The sequence below is a fragment of the Acartia tonsa genome, chromosome 8 (genome assembly GCF_053477335.1).
Source record: "Acartia tonsa isolate MP-2025a chromosome 8, ASM5347733v1, whole genome shotgun sequence".
NCBI classification, from domain to species: Eukaryota; Metazoa; Arthropoda; class Copepoda; order Calanoida; family Acartiidae; genus Acartia; species Acartia tonsa.
This window is the reverse complement of record NC_137267.1, coordinates 50,158,718-50,179,137: the sequence shown is the minus strand read 5'-3', so window position 1 is coordinate 50,179,137 and position 20,420 is coordinate 50,158,718. Positions and strand designations below refer to the sequence as shown.

At 34.3% G+C, this 20,420-nt stretch overlaps 2 protein-coding genes across 10 annotated transcripts; both read right to left on the bottom strand.

The window, feature by feature from the left end:
* Positions 1–2,225: 2,225 nt before the first annotated feature.
* LOC145327213 (BTB/POZ domain-containing protein KCTD4-like) lies at positions 2,226–8,816 on the bottom strand. Of its 2 annotated transcripts, XR_013882121.1 has the most exons (9): positions 8,524–8,816; positions 8,196–8,270; positions 7,505–7,564; positions 6,913–6,998; positions 6,293–6,397; positions 5,522–5,606; positions 4,397–4,588; positions 3,668–3,807; positions 2,226–3,459 (listed from the first exon to the last, which is right to left on the bottom strand). XR_013882121.1 is itself a non-coding variant. In XM_080170791.1 (8 exons), exons 1-7 carry the CDS (start codon positions 8,682–8,684, stop codon positions 4,432–4,434), a joined length of 729 nt encoding a protein of 242 aa, XP_080026917.1. In that variant the 5' UTR covers positions 8,685–8,816; the 3' UTR covers positions 3,991–4,183; positions 4,397–4,431. The 2 variants fall into 2 exon arrangements, 1 of the variants encoding a protein (XP_080026917.1); XM_080170791.1 differs by lacking the exons at positions 2,226–3,459; positions 3,668–3,807 and adding an exon at positions 3,991–4,183.
* Positions 8,817–9,616: 800 nt separating this feature from the next.
* Positions 9,617–20,353, bottom strand: LOC145327212 (uncharacterized). 8 transcript variants are annotated; one of them, XR_013882115.1, is made up of 15 exons: positions 20,176–20,353; positions 19,562–19,737; positions 18,961–19,089; positions 18,637–18,767; positions 18,265–18,410; positions 17,853–17,949; positions 17,360–17,451; positions 16,490–16,595; positions 14,764–14,876; positions 14,281–14,356; positions 13,028–13,107; positions 12,799–12,847; positions 12,248–12,446; positions 10,838–11,283; positions 9,617–10,496 (listed from the first exon to the last, which is right to left on the bottom strand). XR_013882115.1 is itself a non-coding variant. In XM_080170790.1 (13 exons), exons 1-13 carry the CDS (start codon positions 20,250–20,252, stop codon positions 12,351–12,353), a joined length of 1,368 nt encoding a protein of 455 aa, XP_080026916.1. In that variant the 5' UTR covers positions 20,253–20,353; the 3' UTR covers positions 12,238–12,350. The 8 variants fall into 8 exon arrangements, 1 of the variants encoding a protein (XP_080026916.1); XR_013882116.1 differs by having other exon boundaries at positions 9,617–11,042; positions 11,194–11,283; XR_013882117.1 differs by having other exon boundaries at positions 9,617–11,019; positions 11,194–11,283.
* Positions 20,354–20,420: the final 67 nt, after the last annotated feature.

The window sequence follows — 20,420 nt, the reverse complement described above, 5'->3', positions numbered from 1 at the left end:
AGGTGCTGCAGGCCTCCAGGTGGCTTCTGGACAGGTAAAAAATCAAAATTTCTTATTTGAACAGTTAGAGGTAAGTTTATAAAACAACATAAGCTTCTTTTTATATATTATTTAAATATTTAAAGAAAAACTTACTATCAGTCTCCAGGTTTGGGTGCTGCAGGCCTCCAGGTTGTCTCTGGACATGTAAAAAATCAATATTTCTTATTTTATAGTTTAGTTGGGGGATAGCAAAATTTTTAAAATTGAAAAAAAAATTGAAGAGGATAACGCCAACATATAATATTATTAGGTCCTACACATTGAGACTTCAAAGGTTTAAATTGTAGGAGTTAATGATATTCTCTTTTTTTTATTTTTACCTGTTCAAAGCCCGAAGCTCCTGAGCCTGGAGGCCAATTGTAATTTAAAATTGTACTTATTATAATATTATTTTAAAGGCCATTTGTAATATTGTCTTCAAATATATAAATAACATAAAAGCTAATTTTTTTATAAGTTTACCGCCATCTGTTGAAATAAAAAATATTGATATTTTACCTGTCCAGAGTACACTTGGAGGCCTGCATCACCTAAACCTGGAGGCTAATTGTAAATTATTCTTCAAATATCTTTAAAGCATCTAAAAATAAGCTCATTTTGTTTTTTAAGTAAACTTGACCTCTAACTGTTCAAATAAGAAATTTTGATTTTTTACCTGTCCAGAAGCCATCTGGAGGCCTGCAGCACCTGAACCTGGAGGCCGATTGTAATTTTTTCTTCAAATATATGAATAATATATAAAAAGAAGCTTATGTTGTTTTATAAACTTACCTCTAACTGTTCAAATAAGAAATTTAGATTTTTTACCTGTCCAGAGGCCACCTGGAGGCCTGCAGCACCTGAACCTGGAGGCCAATTGTAATTTTTTCTTCAGATTTATGAATAATATATAAAAAGAAGCTTATGTTGTTTTATAAACTTACCTCTAACTGTTCAAATAAGAAATTTTGATTTTTTACCTGTCCAGAAGCCATCTGGAGGCCTGCAGGACCTGAACCTGGAGGCCGAATGTAATTTTTTCTTCAATTATATGAATAATATATAAACAGAAGCTTATGTTGTTTAATAAACTTACCTCTAACTGTTCAAATAAGAAATTTTGATTTTTTACCTGTCCAGAGGCCACCTGGAGGCCTGCAGCACCTGAACCTGGAGGCCGATTGTAATTTTTTCTTCAAATATATGAATAATATATAAAAAGAAGCTTATGTTGTTTAATAAACTTACCTCTAATAAGAATTTTTTTATTTTTTTACCTGTCCAGAGACCACCTGGAGGCCTGGAGCTCCGGAACCTGGAGGCCTATCCAAAAAATCTTAAATCTGGGGGAACTTCATCATATAAGAATGATTTTATCCCTAATAACCTATCCTCTCAGTCCAAAGATAAAGCCTATACTCACCGTTTACGCGAAAGTGTCAGAACTTCCCCCCCCCTTAATCTTTTTACTGATGATTTTTAGAAGTCAAAATATTTTTTTTCATGAATTCTAGTATTCATAGATATTTATAACAACAATGCAAATTTAAATTGATATACTCAGTACATGCAGATAACACAAATGTCTTGTGCAAGAAAAAATCACAAAAAGAAAGTGGGAGGGAGGTTTTGCTAAAATTCCGTAAAGGTGTGAGTTTTAAGGCGTAAAAACAGTAGTAGAACAATAATAATCACTAAATAGTTTTCAATAATATTTTTGTCTATAGTTCTTTTCAATAAGGAATACACATATTTAGTGAATATTATCGTCCTACCACTAGTGTTAAGCCTTAAAACTCACACCTTTACGTAATTTTAGCAAAACCTACCTCCCCCTTAGTTTTTCTTTTATAAATAGCGAAGCAACAAGAAACAATATTCTTATAAAAAAGAAAACACAAATGTTATTAATATTGAATATAATCACTAAACTAATATTTAACTTAATTCTTAGTCTTTTTTAATATTGACAAACGTACGACATAACATATAGAGTAGCTGAACTGACAAAATAGGCAAGAATAATGCATTACAAGAATAAGAAATATTTCTTTAACATGAAACAGAAAGATTTCAAGTCAATTAAACTAAAAATAATTTGAAAGATTGATCTGATATTTTTAAGTTTTCTGTTATAAAAATTAGGTCGATTGTCACTTTGTAAGTACAGATTTTTAAAAATATGTGGTTGGGGGGGGGGGGGGGGGGGATTAAAAATTTTGCAGCAGGGGAAAAAATGAATTTTGCAGAATATGTAATTATAATGAGAATATGATATGTTCTGTAAAAGTTGAATGGTTTTTCTTACTGGATTAGATGTAAACTAAACCCAAATAAGCATGTGTACATAGTACCAACTGCTTATTAATGCCCGCTGGATTGCATCACTAGGTATGAGTAGTTGAAATGTGGGTGATATCAGGGATATTAAGGGATAAGACAATTGACGTTAAATTTGTTGTACATCCCCAATTATGACAAACAAAAATTCCCTTTATATAGATCACAATTATTAGAAAAGTTTTGAAACAAATTAAGTTTTGATAAAAAAGTACCCTAAGTTTTTAAGCCTTCAAATGAAAAACCCAGGGTACCAATACAATTTACAGTCCAATGTCCCCTCCCTCTCTGAGTCTGGGGTAACCCGAAATGAGATTATATTTAGAGAAAATGGTTACTAACTTCAGGGATTAGTATTCAACGAAAAAAAAATACATGATCTTTAAAAGCGCAGCTCCTCTAAAACTAGAGGTTTTCCGTATGTTCTAGTGGTAACATTTGAAAATATCACCGTAGGCATGAACAAATGGGTGAATAAAATAAAATTGAAGACAAATTATCAAACAGGCTACTGTCGCTTTTTCACTATAAATAAGTTACTTGTAATATCCGCGCTACTCATAGTTATCCTTGTACTTGTTGCGTTTTTAATACCACATTTTATTAAAAGCGAAGCTTTTCTATAATTAGGGTCAGTCCGTCCGTCACTCCGTACGTCCGTCCGTCCGCAACGGATAGCTTTTTTCGTTAATTTAGGCCTGTTAGAATTGTCCTATCGATTTCAAATTTGGATGGTAATTCCTTTAGCAGTTAGGTACGATTTAGAAAGCGTAGCAACTCTATAATCAGTGCTTCGCTTTTATGGATGTTGTCATCCTTGTTATTTTACAAGTTACATCCCTTTCGGTTGACATACTGGCTACAGGTTGGAAAGGGGAGGAGTAATTTGTATAAAATGGGCGTGGTAACTTGACGATATGTGTTATTTATACCAAGGACACGGGGATAGGACAATGATTGACAAATTAATCTCACAAACTGATTAATATAGTTTCCAATTAAAGGGACATGTAAAATTGAAGATTAATTTGAGCACCAAGTTCCATTCCCTACCTGATACTTACTGACAATTGTAGTTGACAATTAATATTTAGATAACTTGTTTGGGTATAGTCTCTTTCGAAACAACGCCTCTAAAGGGGCGTTTCGTAGTATTTCCACAGTTGCTTTTGATAGATTGTTTAGGTAAGAATGGTAATTGCACCGCAGGGTTAGAGCTCCCCGCTGAGGCTAGAAAAAGGAGAAAAGCTGCTGTGAAAATCGACGAAACGCCCCTTAAGAGGTATTGTCACGAATGGGACAATACCTAATAGTTTTAACAACTATAATACATTAATACTTTATAAGTAGGCAAAGCATTATTAAAATTACTGACTTTAGGGTAACATTTAACACCCAAATTATATTCATAAGCTTAGTATTATAATCACAATATCTGATTTTTTTCTGATTAGTTCATTTTATAGAGGGTAATGTACAATTAAAGTAGGTATATTTCTATCAATCTAAACCGGTTTTAAAACAACATTGTTTGTATATTTGAGTATTTTTGGTATTCTATTAAAACTGGGACCATTTGACTAAATTTAAATTGCATTTTAAAATCAAGAAGTTTCGGTAATTTAATTATTTTCCAGTATCGCTTCGAAAACGATTAATATGCGGTGGACAAGGACCAGAGGTGAATTCTTTTTAAAAAAATTACCTCTCTAAAATCAGTGAGGCTCACCAAAAATTTAGAGGGGATAATTTTGCCTCACTAAACTGATTTTAATGAGGCAAAAGTTTTTTTTTTAAGAATTCACCTCAGTACTCGGCCATACTGAAAAATTATGTTTACCATCGTATTATATCCAGTTTTCCTCCATTATAAATTATGTACAACCATAAGATTAAAACAGTTTTATGCCCGTTCCGTCGGCATCTCGTGGCTAAAAAAAACTGGTTTAAATCTTATAATAGAGGTACATTTTTATATCCGCGGAAAGCTGTTAATAATACTATATTTATTCGAGATAAATAACTGTTTTACTACCTCTTTGAAATTATTTTACAAAAAATTGTTGCTATTTATCTGCACACGCTAAGAAAATATTCAGAAACATAGCTGTCCGACTTCTCTCTGTAGCCAAACTTGATCTCCCTGATCTCCAGGTTGTCCCGCAGGTTGATCACGTTGTCGATGGTCTCCTTGGGCACCGTCGTAGGGTACCCGTTGGCATTTCTGTATGGAATTATTTCATATTTTCTACATATGCTTATTGGGCAAACTGAAGACTTTAGCGGCTGCTAGTTGTGGGAGAGGTAAAAGCCGAGAGAGCGGGATAATTATTATTACACTAGTCCACAAAGTTTTATAAAAACGTTTTCTAATTCGTTGGCTTAACAACTTTGGAGACTTTTGATTGGTTTGCTCATTCTGTATTTTTGTGTATCATCATTCATCATTGGGGATGTACATCAATTTATCGGCCATTGTTTTATCCTTTAGATTCCTAGGTAAAGAAATTCGGGATTATGTCCGAGATACGAGCTCATCACCTCCAGGCAAATCCTCCGTAAAAGCCTAGCTGCAGAATAATCAGAGCTTGATCTTTAAATCGTTTTTATGGTGCGCGGAATCGGGGCGATACAGAGGTGAACCGTAGGTGCGCTGGTGGTAAGCCACAGCGCACCTGATTTTTAAAAGATTTTCGGCGCGGTGTTGTTAAATCGCTTGCGCACTCACTAAAATATCGATTCGCGCCAGTACAACTTTATTACTTAAGCAGTGTCAGTAAGGTATTTTGTATAAAATGCCGTGTCAGTATGGTATTTTATATAAAACATTAATATATAATTTATTTTAAAAATAACTATAAAAATGTTTTTACGGTAGTTTTGCAATAAAATATTAAAGTAATTTTTAAAAAAATATTTATTTATTAAATAAATCACCCCGATTTGGTTCGGCAATGCCACTCGGTAAGTGGCATTGCCGCGCCGGTACTGCGCCACTGGGCGCGCCAAATCGCCCATGCAAATTCGATTTAAAGATTGGTATTTAATAATTTGATGGTGCGCTGAATGAATCGCCCCGGTTTAAATCACCTATAAACGATTTAAAGATCAAGCTCAGGAATACATGGATGGATGAATGGATAAAAATATAAAATTCCTGAGAGCTCTGAGTATATATTCGAAATCTCGGGGATCTTCGTCGATAAAAATATTTCCTTCGCTGTCGAGTGTCTGTTTGAAAATTCCTAAAATAAATAAGATTTATTAATTTCCCGGCTGCAAAATATTACATTCTGCCCCAACTCCACTCTAGTTTATTTTCCCCCAGGGGAGGGGGGGGGGGGAATGGAAAGATGTTTTTAGTAGGTACTCTATATTCATTAATTTTTTTCCCCTCCCACATATTTTTCATGTTTTCAGAACAGTTTATTTCTCCATTTTTTCACACTCACTCCAACATATATTTTACCCCCCCCCCCCCCTTCATTATTTTGTTAGAAAAAAAGTTTTTTCTCAATTGTGATTTTGAAATGTCACTTCTTAACAGTGTTTCGGAGCCGGAGCCGGGAGCCATGGAGCTGCCATATTTTGCTGGAGCCGGAGCCGTAATTTTCGTTAAAAAACGGCTCCGGACTAGATAAATAAAGAGATTTTTTATGAATTTTAATTTGGTAACTCTGTTTTGTCATGTGCAAATGCCCTTTTTAAATTTTTCAAGTCCATTTTTATAAAAAAAATTGAATTTTTAAAACTTTTAAAAGTAAAAAATAAAAAAAAAAAATTTTATGGGGAAAAAAATATGTCGAGTTTTTCTTGATTTTAGGTCGGAGCCGGAGCCGTACCAGACACTTGATTCATGAGACAATATGATATTCCTTAAATGGACCTCTTAGTCCGCATGGAAGTATAATAATCAAATCAAGTCAAATACCTTGTACTAACTGTGCTATTCTCGAAGATGGATATTTACAAATGGTAGATTTTGTAGTTTGAAAAATTTTGCCACCAACGTTTAGCTTGATTATATCTGAGCTTCCTAAATTATATTTCAATCATTACCTACCTATATAAGATGATATCATATTTTTGAATGATATATATTACTTTGATCTTACATCAGATTTCCATGTTTTCTAATAAAGTTAAACTCGCAGCGGGCTAAAAAAACGACATCCTACTTCCTCCACACCCTTTACTCACTCTCCTCCCATACTACTGGATGAACAAACTGACTAATAAACGGGTTCAATATTAGCAAGCTAAATTGACAACAATTTTCCTTTCATAATATCTACGTATATTCTACGTCCATTTAGTTTTAACTATATCCTATTTCAATCGACTGAACCACGTCAACTCCTACCCGTTGATAGAAACGTCTTGGAATGGTTTTAGGTTATTTTATTGAAGGACTAGTAGCAAAGCAAGTAGTTTTAAATTAACGCAATTATCAAACAAGATATCCCATTCTTGACCAGTGCTCGAACCCGAAGTTTCAGAGAAGATTATGTGTGAAGTGAAGCCGGAGAAATTCCCGAGATCTTCAGTTACCTGCTGGCGGTGAGGAGGTCTGTGGTGATGATTCTTCTTCCAGCCTGGCCGTTACTTCCTGCTCCAGGTCTGTCAGTCCAAAATATCTGCAATATTCTACATGGGATCCCCTGCTCAAGGGGGGGGGGGGGGGGGGAAATAAAAAATAAATGGTTGGAGGGAAAAAAAATGTAAACATTAAGAAAACTGAAAACATTTTTCCATTTCCCCCCCCCCCCCCCTCCTTGGTGAAAAAAACAAAAAAAAATATGTGGTAGTAGGGATAAAAAAAATAAAATATAGAGTTCTTTAGATATTTTTCCATTTTCCCCCTTACTTGGTGAGAAAAAACTAGGGGGGAAAAAAATAAAATTAATTGTAGCAGGGGAAAAAAAATAAATCTGGTGCAGAATATACACCCCTGATATAAATTAAATAAGGCGCTTTCACTTAATATCCATAACGAGCACAGAAAACAACGTCCTCTCCCTTATTTTTAAAACAAATTGATCGAAAAAAAACGTTTTTTTTACAGTTATAGGTATATTTAAATGCTTTAGGAGATTTATTTAATTAGCCTAACGAATATTTACATTTCTTATAATAAACCTACCTGGACTCTGTGAGTAAAGCTAATAATTCCTTTTGTGTTTCTGCTAATAAAACTCCATTTCTAAACGAGAAAAAAAAAACACAATGTATTAGTTTCATTTTTAATCATTATGAATATTTACAAGATTTAGATAGGGGCTGGAAAAATAGCTTGAAACCATCTCACGAATTAAATCTAAAAAAACAAATAGACTAAAAACATCATAAGACCCATGTGTGGCTTACTTAAAATAGATAGTGTTAGACGTCATTGAGATCTAAAATAAAAAAGGATATGATAAAATGTAAGTTTGTATGTCTGTCTTATAAATAGAATTCGAAAGGGGGGGGGGGGGCGAAAGTGACACTTTTTGAAACCAAAACTAAAAGTCAAAGGAACTCAACTAAAAAAAGAGTTACAGGTCTGACATTTTGCATGGCAGTTGCTTTATAGGGGTACAATATGGAACTGTGAAGAAACGGCGTCGCAACCGCCGAAAACCGCCGAGAAAAGCCAAAAAAAATTTCGGCGGGAAACGGCGGTTTTCGCCGCCGTTTCTTCACAGTTCCATATTTTACCCCTATAAAGCAACTGCCATGCAAAATCTCAGATCTGTAACTCTTTTTTAGTTGAGTTCCTTTGTTGACTTTTAGTTTTGGTTTCAAAAAGTGTCACTTTCGCCCCCCCCCCCCCTTTTAAAACAATATCTTACCTTAAATAATTTAAAATGGTTCTAAACCACTCTGGGTCTCGGTCTAGAAAATAAGCTCCGTTTCTCAGCAACCCTAATCATTTTTAATTCTTATATTTTACCAGGTATCCTGTTGTATAAGTTTAGACACTTCTAGTTTGGAACCTATCAACCAAATTCATTAAAGTACCCAACGTTTTTAAGCCCAATATAAAGATTGGGTGTTTGTTAACTTTAAATACTCAATTTATTTATACAAAGCATTCATACAATACTTTCAGAGTGGGAAAGGGCAATTCAACGTGAAAGTAAAAAAAAACAGTTTTCAAGTGATTATAAGAACATCCCTGGCTTCATTTTTGAGGCCGGATCAAACATCCTCGCCAGCATCGAGTTCGGGTCCTTGACCAAGGTCTGGCGGGTGGTGTCGAACCTGGTACCACCCACATCCAGGCTGATTATGTCGTCCAGGGACATTTTTATGGCACTTTCACGCTCCCTTTTGGACATCAGTTCTTTGGGTAGTGCTATTATTGTGTAGGTTTGAGATAATTTTAAAGGATTGATAAACTATTCAAGTGATTTGTTGGCATTTTTATGTTAGTCTGAAACTAAATTAATGGTTTAAATATCCTGAAGTCCCCAACAAAAACAAAGAATAATATATATTTACAGGGATATAAAGGGATAAGACAATAGCCAATAAATTTATGTACATCCCTAATGATGATACACAAAATTACCCCTCCTCTAAAATTACAGTTAGTGGTTAAAACGTTTGGACACTTAACTTAATGATCCAACCAATCGAAGTTTCATATAAGTCCCCAAGGCTGATAACCAAAACAATAAGAAAACCTTATTATAAGACTTTAGGGGCTAGTGTAATAGTTATCAAGGTGATGTAAATTCTGTTCTTCCGAAGGTTGTGAAAAAATCTTGAAATTGTGGCTGAAACTTGATAATATCCCCCAACGCTTTGAAAAAAGTTTTTAGTTTCTATTCAAGCCATATTAGAGATTCTAATGGAAAAACACAATACCAACTAGGTAATCTACTTTCAGGTATTAATTTTAATTAAAATATTCCTTTTTTTATTATAAAATTAAAGCAAAGTCAAATTAATTAAAAAGCTTTATCGTTTTACGTAACGTGTCAAATTTTCTTCTTCTTTATACTTATAGGCTTAGCGTATCTTACACGCCTTTGTTTTCTTGTTCGGATGAGAAACGAATTTAGAATAAAAAATCTTTGCTACTAAAAATATTTACCTTTTAATTTACAATTTTCATTGTCAAGTTGACTAGCAATTTGCAAATCTATTGCAAAATAAAGAATATTATTGTGCATTGCAAGTTAGTGTGTCATGTTACGTCACTATTGCAAATAAATTCTTGCGGAATTTTCTTTGTGTTGTCTTGCTACATTATTTTTTGTAAATATCTGTAAATAGAAAGTATTTAGATAAATAAATTAGTTTGTACTAATCAATCAATATTGTAAATGCTAACAAATTAAACAATTTCAACATATTATGGCAATTTTCAAATAAGATTTTCTGTTATATTATTTAATGGTGCCAGCAAAAAGTTTCATCCAAAAATTGTTTACTTTGTGATTTAATGGAGGAGGGGGACACTAAATAAAAAAATCCAACCCCAAATTATGCAGTATTCTTTATGCAGATTTAAAGAAGGGGGGGGGGGGCGAAAGTGACACTTTTTGAAACCAAAACTAAAAGTCAACAAAGGAACTCAACTAAAAAAAGAGTTACAGGTCTGAGATTTTGCATGGCAGTTGCTTTATAGGGGTAAAATATGGAACTGTGAAGAAACGGCGGCGCAACCGCCGAAAACCGCCGTTTACCGCCAAATTTTTTTTGCCTTTTCTCGGCGGTTTTCGGCGGTTGCGACGCCGTTTCTTCACAGTTCCATATAGTACCCCTATAAAGCAACTGCCATGGAAAATGTCAGACCTGTAACTCTTTTTTTAGTTGAGTTCCTTTGACTTTTAGTTTTGGTTTCAAAAAGTGTCACTTTCGCCCCCCCCCCCCTTATCAGAGGAAAAGTTTGAACACTAGACTTAATTCAACCAATTAACGATTAAATATTCCCATTAAGTTTATTAGGGGCAGTATCATTTATTTACATTCCATTGAAACCTCCGTCCATGAATTAAGTACCTAATATTTTCAACAAGATGTAGTAAAAATATCTCCGTTGGATGAAACTTTTTGTCTGTCCTCATTTTTAAAAAAATAAATATAACAGTTAACCTAATCTGTCATATTAGGCTTATCATCTAGGTGAAATTTTGGTGGAGCTTATTTACAATTGATCAAAACAAAATAAAGTTCAGGGGTGTATATTTTTAAATTTGACCCGGCTGGGGGGGGGGGGTGAAAAATAAAAAATATGTGGTTGGGGGGAAAAAACGAAAATTAAGAGAATTTTTTTCCATTTTTCTCACATTTTTGGTGAAAAAAAACTATAAGAATATGTGGGAGGGGGGATAATATGAATGAAATAAGGAGTCTTGAAAATATTAATTTTCCATTTTATTTCCTTCCTTGCTGAAAAAAACTAGGAGAAAAAAATAAAAAAATTTGCAGCAGGGGAATCTTGTGCAGAATATAAACCCCTTAATTTTGAAATCAAAATTACATCTTAGACTTTTATAATATAAATAAATGAATAGGTATAAATATAATAAATTACAAAACATAAATAATGGAAGAGATCTAATTTTTGTATTAAAATAGTTTTTTTCTTTCTTGGTATAATCTTTGTTTTGTTTCATAAACTACAAAATAATTTGGATCATCAAAAGAAAGCAAAGTAGCGGGCTTCGTCGTATTTTCACAGTAGCCTTTGAGAGTTTTTTTTTAGGTTAGGTTAAGTTAAGCAAATGTTAATGAGTGTCCCTCAGGGCTAGGAAATAGGCCCCGAAGGGTTCGTGCCCCCCGCAGTGGCTAGAAATAGGAGAAAAGCTACTGTGAAAATACGACGAAACCCGCTACTTCGTTTTGTTTCCTTGATCCAACAATTCTTCAAATAATGAGTGTTCTTACAAAAAATAACGAAATTACTGCTGTATACTTATTATTTTCCTAAAGGGGGGGGGGGGGGGGGGGGTTTAATGCAACCATCTCGTAATCAGTGGGCAAATGGCACTTAGAATTCGAATTTCCATCTATAATTTTGCATGAGTAATCCTTGGTAGATCTATTTTCCCTAAATCGAACAAAAAGTTGGAAAAGTAACGGCTAACGGCTCATCTGTTTTGCCATTTGTTTGATATCTATATTGCAAATTAGTTACGAAACCTCTCTCAACATAATACTCTTTTCTACTCCAAAACGCTATCAAACGGTTCTAGCTGTTGGTACTAGAAGTTTTAAAATTGGTTATTGCTATCATTTAACATGAATTAAACCAAAAATATGTTTTAAAAAGTTGATTCCTACGTAATTGATGATGGATTTACCCTAAAAATTGGCAAAAAACGGCTGAACGGCTGAGCCGCTAGCCGTTACTTTTCCAACTTTTTGTTCGATTTAGGAAAAATAGACCTACCAAGGATTACTCATGCAAAAGTTTAGATCGAAATTCGAATTCTAAGTGTCATTTGCTCACTGATTACGAGATGGTTGCATTAAAAACCCCCCCTTAGTTAAAGTTTTCGCCATCTTTTTACCAATTTAACCTTTTATACTGAGCTAATGAAGTAAATAAGGCGGCGTTTTTTTACATTCTTTTTTATAAAATCTTCTCTTCTTTTGGTTTACTAATGGTTTATTACTATTACTATTGGTTAAAAAAACTTTTCCATTATGGCTTAGAAACCGATTAATATCCGCTGGATTAGAACCGGTTCTAAGCCATACTGAAAAATCATGTATCATATCGTATTAAATCCAGTTTTCAACGAATATAAGAATGTACAATTGTATCAAACCAGATTTGTTAGCCCGTGCCTTCGGCATCTAGAAGCAAACAAATATGGGTTTAGTCTTATAAGTTTTCTTTTTAATATCCACGGAAAACTGTCAATAATACGATACGATAAACTACATAATTCTCTATATAATGTTTCAACTATCTAGTAAATCATGGATGCCAGATTTCAGATAATTATTCTGCTTGTTGCAAAGACAGGTTGCCAGATTTCAGATAATTATTCTGCTTGTTGCAAAGACATGGTTCCCATAGATTGAAGAAGGTTACCCAGGTCTGTGCTTAGATCTGTGTGGGACGTGTGTAGATTCAACCGCTGAAATGGAAAAAAAAATATAAATAAACATTGCATGAAGATTCCTGACACAAAGAGGAATAAATATGGAAAAGAATAAACTTTTTCTTACAAAACACGTCCTTATCAATTTTATGAATGACTTTTTAAGTTATTTAGAAACCTCATTTTTACATGGCTTAATTACCCTACAAATTTGATTTATGAATGGTGATACCAAGGACTCTCAATCACAATTCTATGTGCGTATTATATCTACAGATAAAAATCAAGATTTTCTTCAAAGTTCTTAGTTTACGCGCGTTGTTTTCTTAAAAAATAAAATTTAAAATTACTGGGATAGATTTCACCTAAAAAATTCACTAAATCCTACCTGTGAAAAAGATTCTATCAACTGAGAAAATGCTTCAGATTTACCAGATCTAAAAAATATATCAAAGTACTCTATAATATCAAGTACCTAGTTTTATGATTATTAGTTTATTATTCGTGATAAATTGTCTGTCATACGATGCCATTCATGATTTTTCAGTACGGCTGAGAACCGGTTCTAATCCAGCGGATATCTACGGTTCCGAAGCTGGAACTGGAAAAAAAATTACCTAGCTGTGTCACGAGACTCCAAAACTTTTTTCAGATATTCTCGCATCATATCCAACACTGCACTTACTTCGCTTTTCACCTAACAAACAAAAATGTTGTTATCAACTCGTCAGGGGTGTATATTCTGCATGGGATCCCCGGCTAAGGGGGGGGGGGGGGGGGGAAATAAAAAATAAGTGGTTGGAGGGAAAAAAAATGTAAAAATTAAGAAAACTGAAAACATTTTTTCCATTTCCCCCCCCTCCTAAAAGAAAAAAACTAAAAAAATGTGTGGTATGAGGGATAAAATAGATAAAATATAGAGTTCTTTAAATATTTTTTCATTTTCCCCCCTACTTGGAGAGAAAAAACTAGGGGGGGAAAAAAAATAAAAAAATTTGTAGCCGGGGAAAAAAAATAAATCTTATGCAGAATATACACCCCTGCAACTCGTTTCATCCTTATTTGTTTCGAAACAGATATGCCAGAAAGCAAAATAGTTCACATGTAGCTTCCTAGAAATTCGATACGGTTAATGCATTTAATGATATAGTTTAGAACCGGTTTTAATCCAACTGGTATGATTAATGATTATGAATCGAAGCAAACTGGATATGTATAATAATATTAGTTATAACCAGGAATGGCAATCCGTCAAATTTTTGGACCGGATTCGGATTCTTACAATAATCCGTCAACAAAAAATGGCGGATTCCCGCGGATTCAGGATTCTTATTTTTGGCGGATTCCGGATTCTAGCAATATTTTAAAAGGCTTTTTTAAAAATTAAAAAATCTAGTGCTACATATGTCCTAAAAATTAATGTTCTTGGTATTCTCTAAAATTCACTTCCGAAGATCGAACCAGATTTTAAAAGATTTTATATACAGGTAATGATGATAATCTTTGCCTTCAAAAAGCGGGAGTTGAAAGAAAAAACTCAAGACGCTAATTTTAGCCTACCAATTAAGAATCCGAATCCGCTAGGTATCAAAAAACGGATTCCGGATTCGGATTCCAAAATTAACCAAAAATTGGGTGGAGCACTCAACCCTCACGTTTATTTTTGAAATAGGAATATTTTTTTATTGTTATATCTAACCCTGTGGGGGCCTTATCCCTTAGGGCCTAAATCTATAACCAAACATAACCTAAAGTAACAAACTAAAAACTCCCCCCACCATATTTTCAATTCATTTCAAAATGAGCGGGGGTAGGGGCTATAACAGCACTCACGACGGTACTTTCTGTGATATCGCCCAACTTGAATTACCTGAGACATTTCAGTGTGTGTTGAATTACTTCGTTGTAAAATTTTTAGTTTGGCTTGAGCAAGCTGCATAGGAGTTCTAAAATATTAAAAATTATCAATAAGTTTCATCAATGTTCTGTTGGGAAATTAAAAAGAAAAATCATTTAATATTTTCTAGGCCTACTTTAGTGTTACATAAAGTTTAGTTTTATAAAAACTGATGCTTTTTGCAAAAAAAAAGATTAGGTATAGTTCTTTCGATCCAATGAAGACATACAAACCATTAAAATCAATAAAAAAAACTAGCAAAAATACGTGAGTAGCTATTTCTAATAGACGTCTGTAGAATCATAGATCGATTTGACTTAATTAGACAAATCTTAAGCTGTAAGAACCATTCTTCTAGTTACATTTTAAAATTCAGAGCTGCATTTGTATTAATATTTTAATTTGAAGTATTTATAACTATTTTAGAATCTATAAAATAGAATTTGAAAAGATTACCTTCCATTGTTATCAATGGTTGTAATATCTGTGCCAGCCCTGAGTAGTAAGGTGACCACAGGTACATGGCTAGTACAGGCCGCCAGATGCAGGGCTGTATTTCCAAGTTTATCCTAAAATAAAACAAAATAGGATAGATAGATTAGCCAGCCCTAAGGAGTAAGGTGACCACAGGTACATGGCTAGTACAGGCCGCCAGTTGCAGGGCTGTATTTCCAAGTTTATCCTAAAATAAAACAAAATAGGATAGATAGATTAGCCAGCCCTAAGGAATAATGTGACCACAGGTACATGGCTAGTACAGGCCGCCAGATGCAGGGCTGTATTTCCAAGTTTATCCTCCAATTAAACAAAATAGGATAAGATAGATAGCCAGCCCTAAGGAGTAAGGTGACCACAGGTACATGGCTAGTACAGGCCGCCAGTTGCAGGGCTGTATTTCCAAGTTTATCCTACAATTTAACATAGGATAGATAGATAGCCAGCCCTAAGGAGTAAGGTGACCACAGGTACATGGCTAGTACAGGCCGCCAGATGCAGGGCTTTATTTCCAAGTTTATCCTGAAATTAAACAAAATAGCATAGATAGATTAGCCAGCCCGAAGGAGTAAGGTGACCACAGGTACATGGCTAGTACAGGCCGCCAGATGCAGGGCTGTATTTCCAAGTTTATCCTACAATTTAACAAAATAGGATAAGATAGATAGCCAGCCCTAAGGAGTAAGGTGACCACAGGTACATGGCTAGTACAGGCCGCCAGATGCAGGGCTGTATTTCCAAGTTTATCCTACAATTTAATAAAATAGGATAAGATAGATAGCCAGCCCTAAGGAGTAAGGTGACCACAGGTACATGAATAGAACAGGCCGCCAGTTGCAGGGCTGTATTTCCAAGTTTATCCTACAATTTAACAAAATAGGATAGATAGATAGATAGATAGCCAGCCCTAAGGAGTAAGGTGACCACAGGTACATGGCTAGTACAGGCCGCCAGATGCAGGGCTTTATTTCCAAGTTTATCCTGAAATTAAACAAAATAGCATAGATAGATTAGCCAGCCCTGAGTAGTAAGGTGACCACAGGTACATGGCTAGTACAGGCCGCCAGATGCAGGGCTGTATATCCAAGTTTATCCTACAATTAAACAAAATAGAATAAACAGATAAAAAAAGTAGTAAGGTCCATTAACCTTTTGCCTAGAAATTTGATACAACTGGGCTGTTTGAGTTCTCAATTTTAAGGAAGCTTCATACATGCCATAGAGGGACTTAAGGCTATTTGATTTTTCGATGTATGTCTTGCAATAGTTTTTAATATTTTTTTTCTGCTCCTCGATCCCTATTACCTCGGATGAAGAAAACCTAGATGCTAGAGGCGAACCCGCAAGTAGGATATATTGTAGAAAGTACATAGACAAGAGTTTTGACTGCGTTACTATTTTGGCTAATATAGACGATCTAATACACCACTTGTAACTGTTATTTAAGCCATTTTAAGAAAGAAAAAAAGGTTCTAATTCAATAAACATTTTCACAACAGAATAAAAATTGAGCTAGTAAAAAATATCGACAGATATTTCTTTTATTTTCGAAAGTACCTATCGGATTCGGATTAAAAAATAGTAAAAGACATTTATACCTAGTGGAATATAAATATTTTATACACATTTACAGAGCAGCTAAATTAAGAAATTAAGAAAGATTGTTAAATATTTTAATTGCCTTTACCTTTTGATTCGGGTCTGCACCGTGTTTGAGTAGAATATCCGCCACTTCAGTGTACCCCATAGCAGCCGCAAAATGTAAGGGAGTTCGTTTGTGCTCATCAAAACACCTAGAAAAATATATCGTGTTGTTGGTAAGGAATGTTTTATTTTAAGTTTTATTACATTAAATCCAATGAATTGTATTATTGTAATTGGGTGACTGTGCAGAGAACTAAGAATCGGGAGGTTCTGTTCTGCATAAAGGACGTTTTTACAACACAATTAATCTTTAAAAGGGGCCTGAGATATAAACCTTTTTTAACTAACTATGGTTACTGTCTTGCTGTGATAATACTTGTAAAAAATAGGTACTTACTGATAAAATTCCTGATTTATTAAATTTCAAATCTTTGTCAATTTTAGTGATGGCAATCCGTCGAATTTTTTGGTCGGATTCGGATTCCGGATTCTTAAAAGAATCCGTCAAAAAAAGTGGCGGATTCCTTGTGGATTCCGGATTCTTATTTTTGGCGGATTCCGGATTCTAGCAGTATTTTTAAAGGCTTTTTTTTTAAATTAAAAAAATTAAGTGCTACATATGTCCTAAAAATTAATGTTCTTGGTGTTCTCTATAATTCACTTCCGAGAATCGAACCAGATTTTTAAAAAAAATTATATGTAATGATGATAATCTTTGCCTTCAAAAAGCGAGAGTTGAAAGAAACAACTCAAGACGCTAATTTTAGCATACCAATTAAGAATCCGGAATCCGCTATTAAAAAACGAATTCCGGATCCGGATTCGGATTCCAAAATTGGCCAAAAAATTGGGCGGATTCCGGATCCGGATTGCCAACCCTAGTCAATTTACTATAGATTGTTGTACATCCTACCTAACATTAGCACCTCCAGCACACAATCTCTCCACTAGTTCAGTATTGTTTTGACTTGCGGCCATTCGCAGCTTTCGGTCAGCTATTGCAGACTAAAATATATCAAGTTGTTCAGATTTAAAGTAGCACAGCTTCTAGATAATTAGGATAAGTCTTTACGTATTTCTCACGATCTCTTAGATTGTCAAAAATACAGCCCCAACGAACATTGCTTACCTATTCTACAGACTACAAAACAAATTTACAATAACTATCCTATTATATAAAGTAGTAAGGTTTTTTTGTCTGAAGCTTAAGATCTCATTAACTATTGAACCGTTTTCAGTCTCTTTTTAAGGTAAGCTTCATACATGTCCTGTGATGGTTTTAAGCTATTTTCCTAGCCCCTCTTTGCCCCTTTAAATACAGAGTTCCTAGATGCTAGGGGCCTAGCAGCTAGTATAATATACATTGATATTTAATTTTTTGACTTAAAATTATTCTTTTAATTTACCTTAATTCTAGCCCAGTCTTGTTCAACCCCTGTATTGTATCTGCTTCGTAGCCCTGTGCTTCGCATCTTGGTCTTTAAACTTCGCTGATTTCTTTCCCTTAATAAAATATTACGCATGACTCTAAATTGACGCATGGTTATTTGGCCAATAACGAGTCAAATTTTAAGACATTAAAATGATTCCTGTTGCTACTTTATAGGGCGCATGACAATCAAAGTGATAGAAGAAAATGTAATTTTAAAAATAATAATTTAAAACCTAAATATTGGATGTTTTTTGGTAAGAACCAAATTAATTATTATCTTTATCTTATCGTTGGTTCAAATTGGCACAAAAGCCTGAAATTTACACCAACCATAACTTTTATTCATAATACCTAATCATTAAAAAAAATAAGACGGCAGAGTTTACCTGGAACTGAGTAAATGGTATCCATATCCGATACCCTTGTCAGGTGACTGGGCAATGGCAGAGAACTGGAGGCCTGCTGGTGGCTCCATATCTTCTGTCCTGCTCGGTGGAGAAGCGGGTGGAGGAGGGGAGGTGTCAAAATGCGCCTAAAATTAATATATATATATTCTTGAATTTCTATAAAAGGGTAAAGAATGAATTTTACATATTTAAGATTTTACAACCAGTTTCGAGCATGTTTGCTCTATTCAGATGTCAATGAAGTCAAACGCGTCTCAATTCCTTTTAATTTAATCTTAACTAAACTACCCAATCCAGTAAAATGCTAAGTTATTTGTTTGTGCTTGAACATCCAAGAACTACTGATGCTACCTGGTGTGAAGAGGCCGGTGATGGTGGGAGAGAATGTCTGGAGGTATGACAGGCACAGTTCTGTTTTCTGCTGGACCAATCCGCGGGCAGGGGAAAATTCTTCTCGTTTCCACCATCAGAGGAACAATCTCCTGTAATTTAACTTGAGTTAAAAAAAGAGTCTCTTTAGTCCAAAAAGAAGCGCAGAAAATATAGACATACGAAAAGAATATAAAAGCTATTCTAAATGAAAATGTATGGTATTTCTGTTCCATGTATTGTAAAGGTAATATCAGTTTAACACCATCAAGAATATCCTAAATATCACATAAAAGTTACTCTTACCTAAATATCCATCTTCCCCCGCAGGGTTAGGGTTCGAGTGCTCTGTGTGCATTAAACTGCTTAAATCTCCTGTATTTCCTGTCCCAGATTGGTTGGAAGAATCTTCAGAGTTCAGTTGTCCACTTATTCCTAAAGCAACAAAATTAAATCAAATCAAATTAAAATGTTAAAAGAAGCTCTGAAATGTAGGAACAAACAAACATTAAAACTTTTAGAGTGTCAGAATAAAAAGAACAATAATGCTTAGTCTAAACAAAATTTAAGTAACTTTTAGCAAATTTGTTTTAATACGTGATACTATTTAGGCCCAGGGACATACTTACATTTTAAGGACTTGATTATAGAGATCTTCGCTTACGACATTTTACATTGTTGTAATAAGAATCAGCATATTTAAAATGGACATATGGGGCTTTGTAGTAACGTTTATAAAGTTGCCAAATCGTACATAATTGTAAAATGGATCATTACGAAAAGTTTGAAATCGAGGGGACAATTCTAAACTGTTTAAACAAACGAAAAGAGATAATTGTCCCGGAGGGTAGGTCGGACCGAACCTACTTTAGAAAAGTTTCGCTCTTAAAAACTCATTAATATTTACCTAGACTTTCTTCGCGTGTAGGCGGACGTGGAAACTCAAGATACGGCTGCATTGGCGCTGTACTTGTACTTGGTATGGCAGATATATTATTGGTGGCTACGCTTGATGGGGGTGAGTGTGCTTGTTCACATGTGTTCATTGTTTCGCCTTGTTGCGATGTGTTCAATTGATCGGGACTAGAATTATTTCATTTTTATATAAAAAAATTAATTTAATACTATGCAATAACATTTCTTGCATTGCCTGCCGGCCAATTGTCTGGAAACTGTACTGTACAAGTTTATCAAATGAGCAAAAATGATAACAGGACATTGATTAGGGCACTAATATCGGTGATATCAGAACACTAAATATTAAGACCAGCAATCCAATTTTATTTAGTGTTTAAGTACGTATTAGCATCTAATTCTAGGGCCTCTGAATTCAGAGAGGGGATAGAAACATATCTTAAAATCATCCGAAAACTTAAATCTGAAAAAAGAAAGCCGGCCTTAAAACATTACAGAACCTATGTGAAGCTTACTTAAACCAGATAACCCAATGGTTTTTGAGATCTTAAGCTTTAGACAAAAAATACTGAAGGTACTTTTAATCATAAGATAATATGAAATTACCTTGAAAGGCTACTGTCGTTAGATTCACCATCGCATTCAGTTTCAACGCCAGAATCTTGGGCTGCGCCAACCATCATCAATTAAATAAATATACCAATTTTTAAATTTTAACCTTTCACTCTTTCAAGCCATTTTAGATTTATTATTATTTACATTTTTGGTTCCATCTGAAAATAAAGTTAATTTATTAGGTATGTATACTTTTCTGCAAAATCTTGATATTTCAGGCCATAAGTAAGTTGACA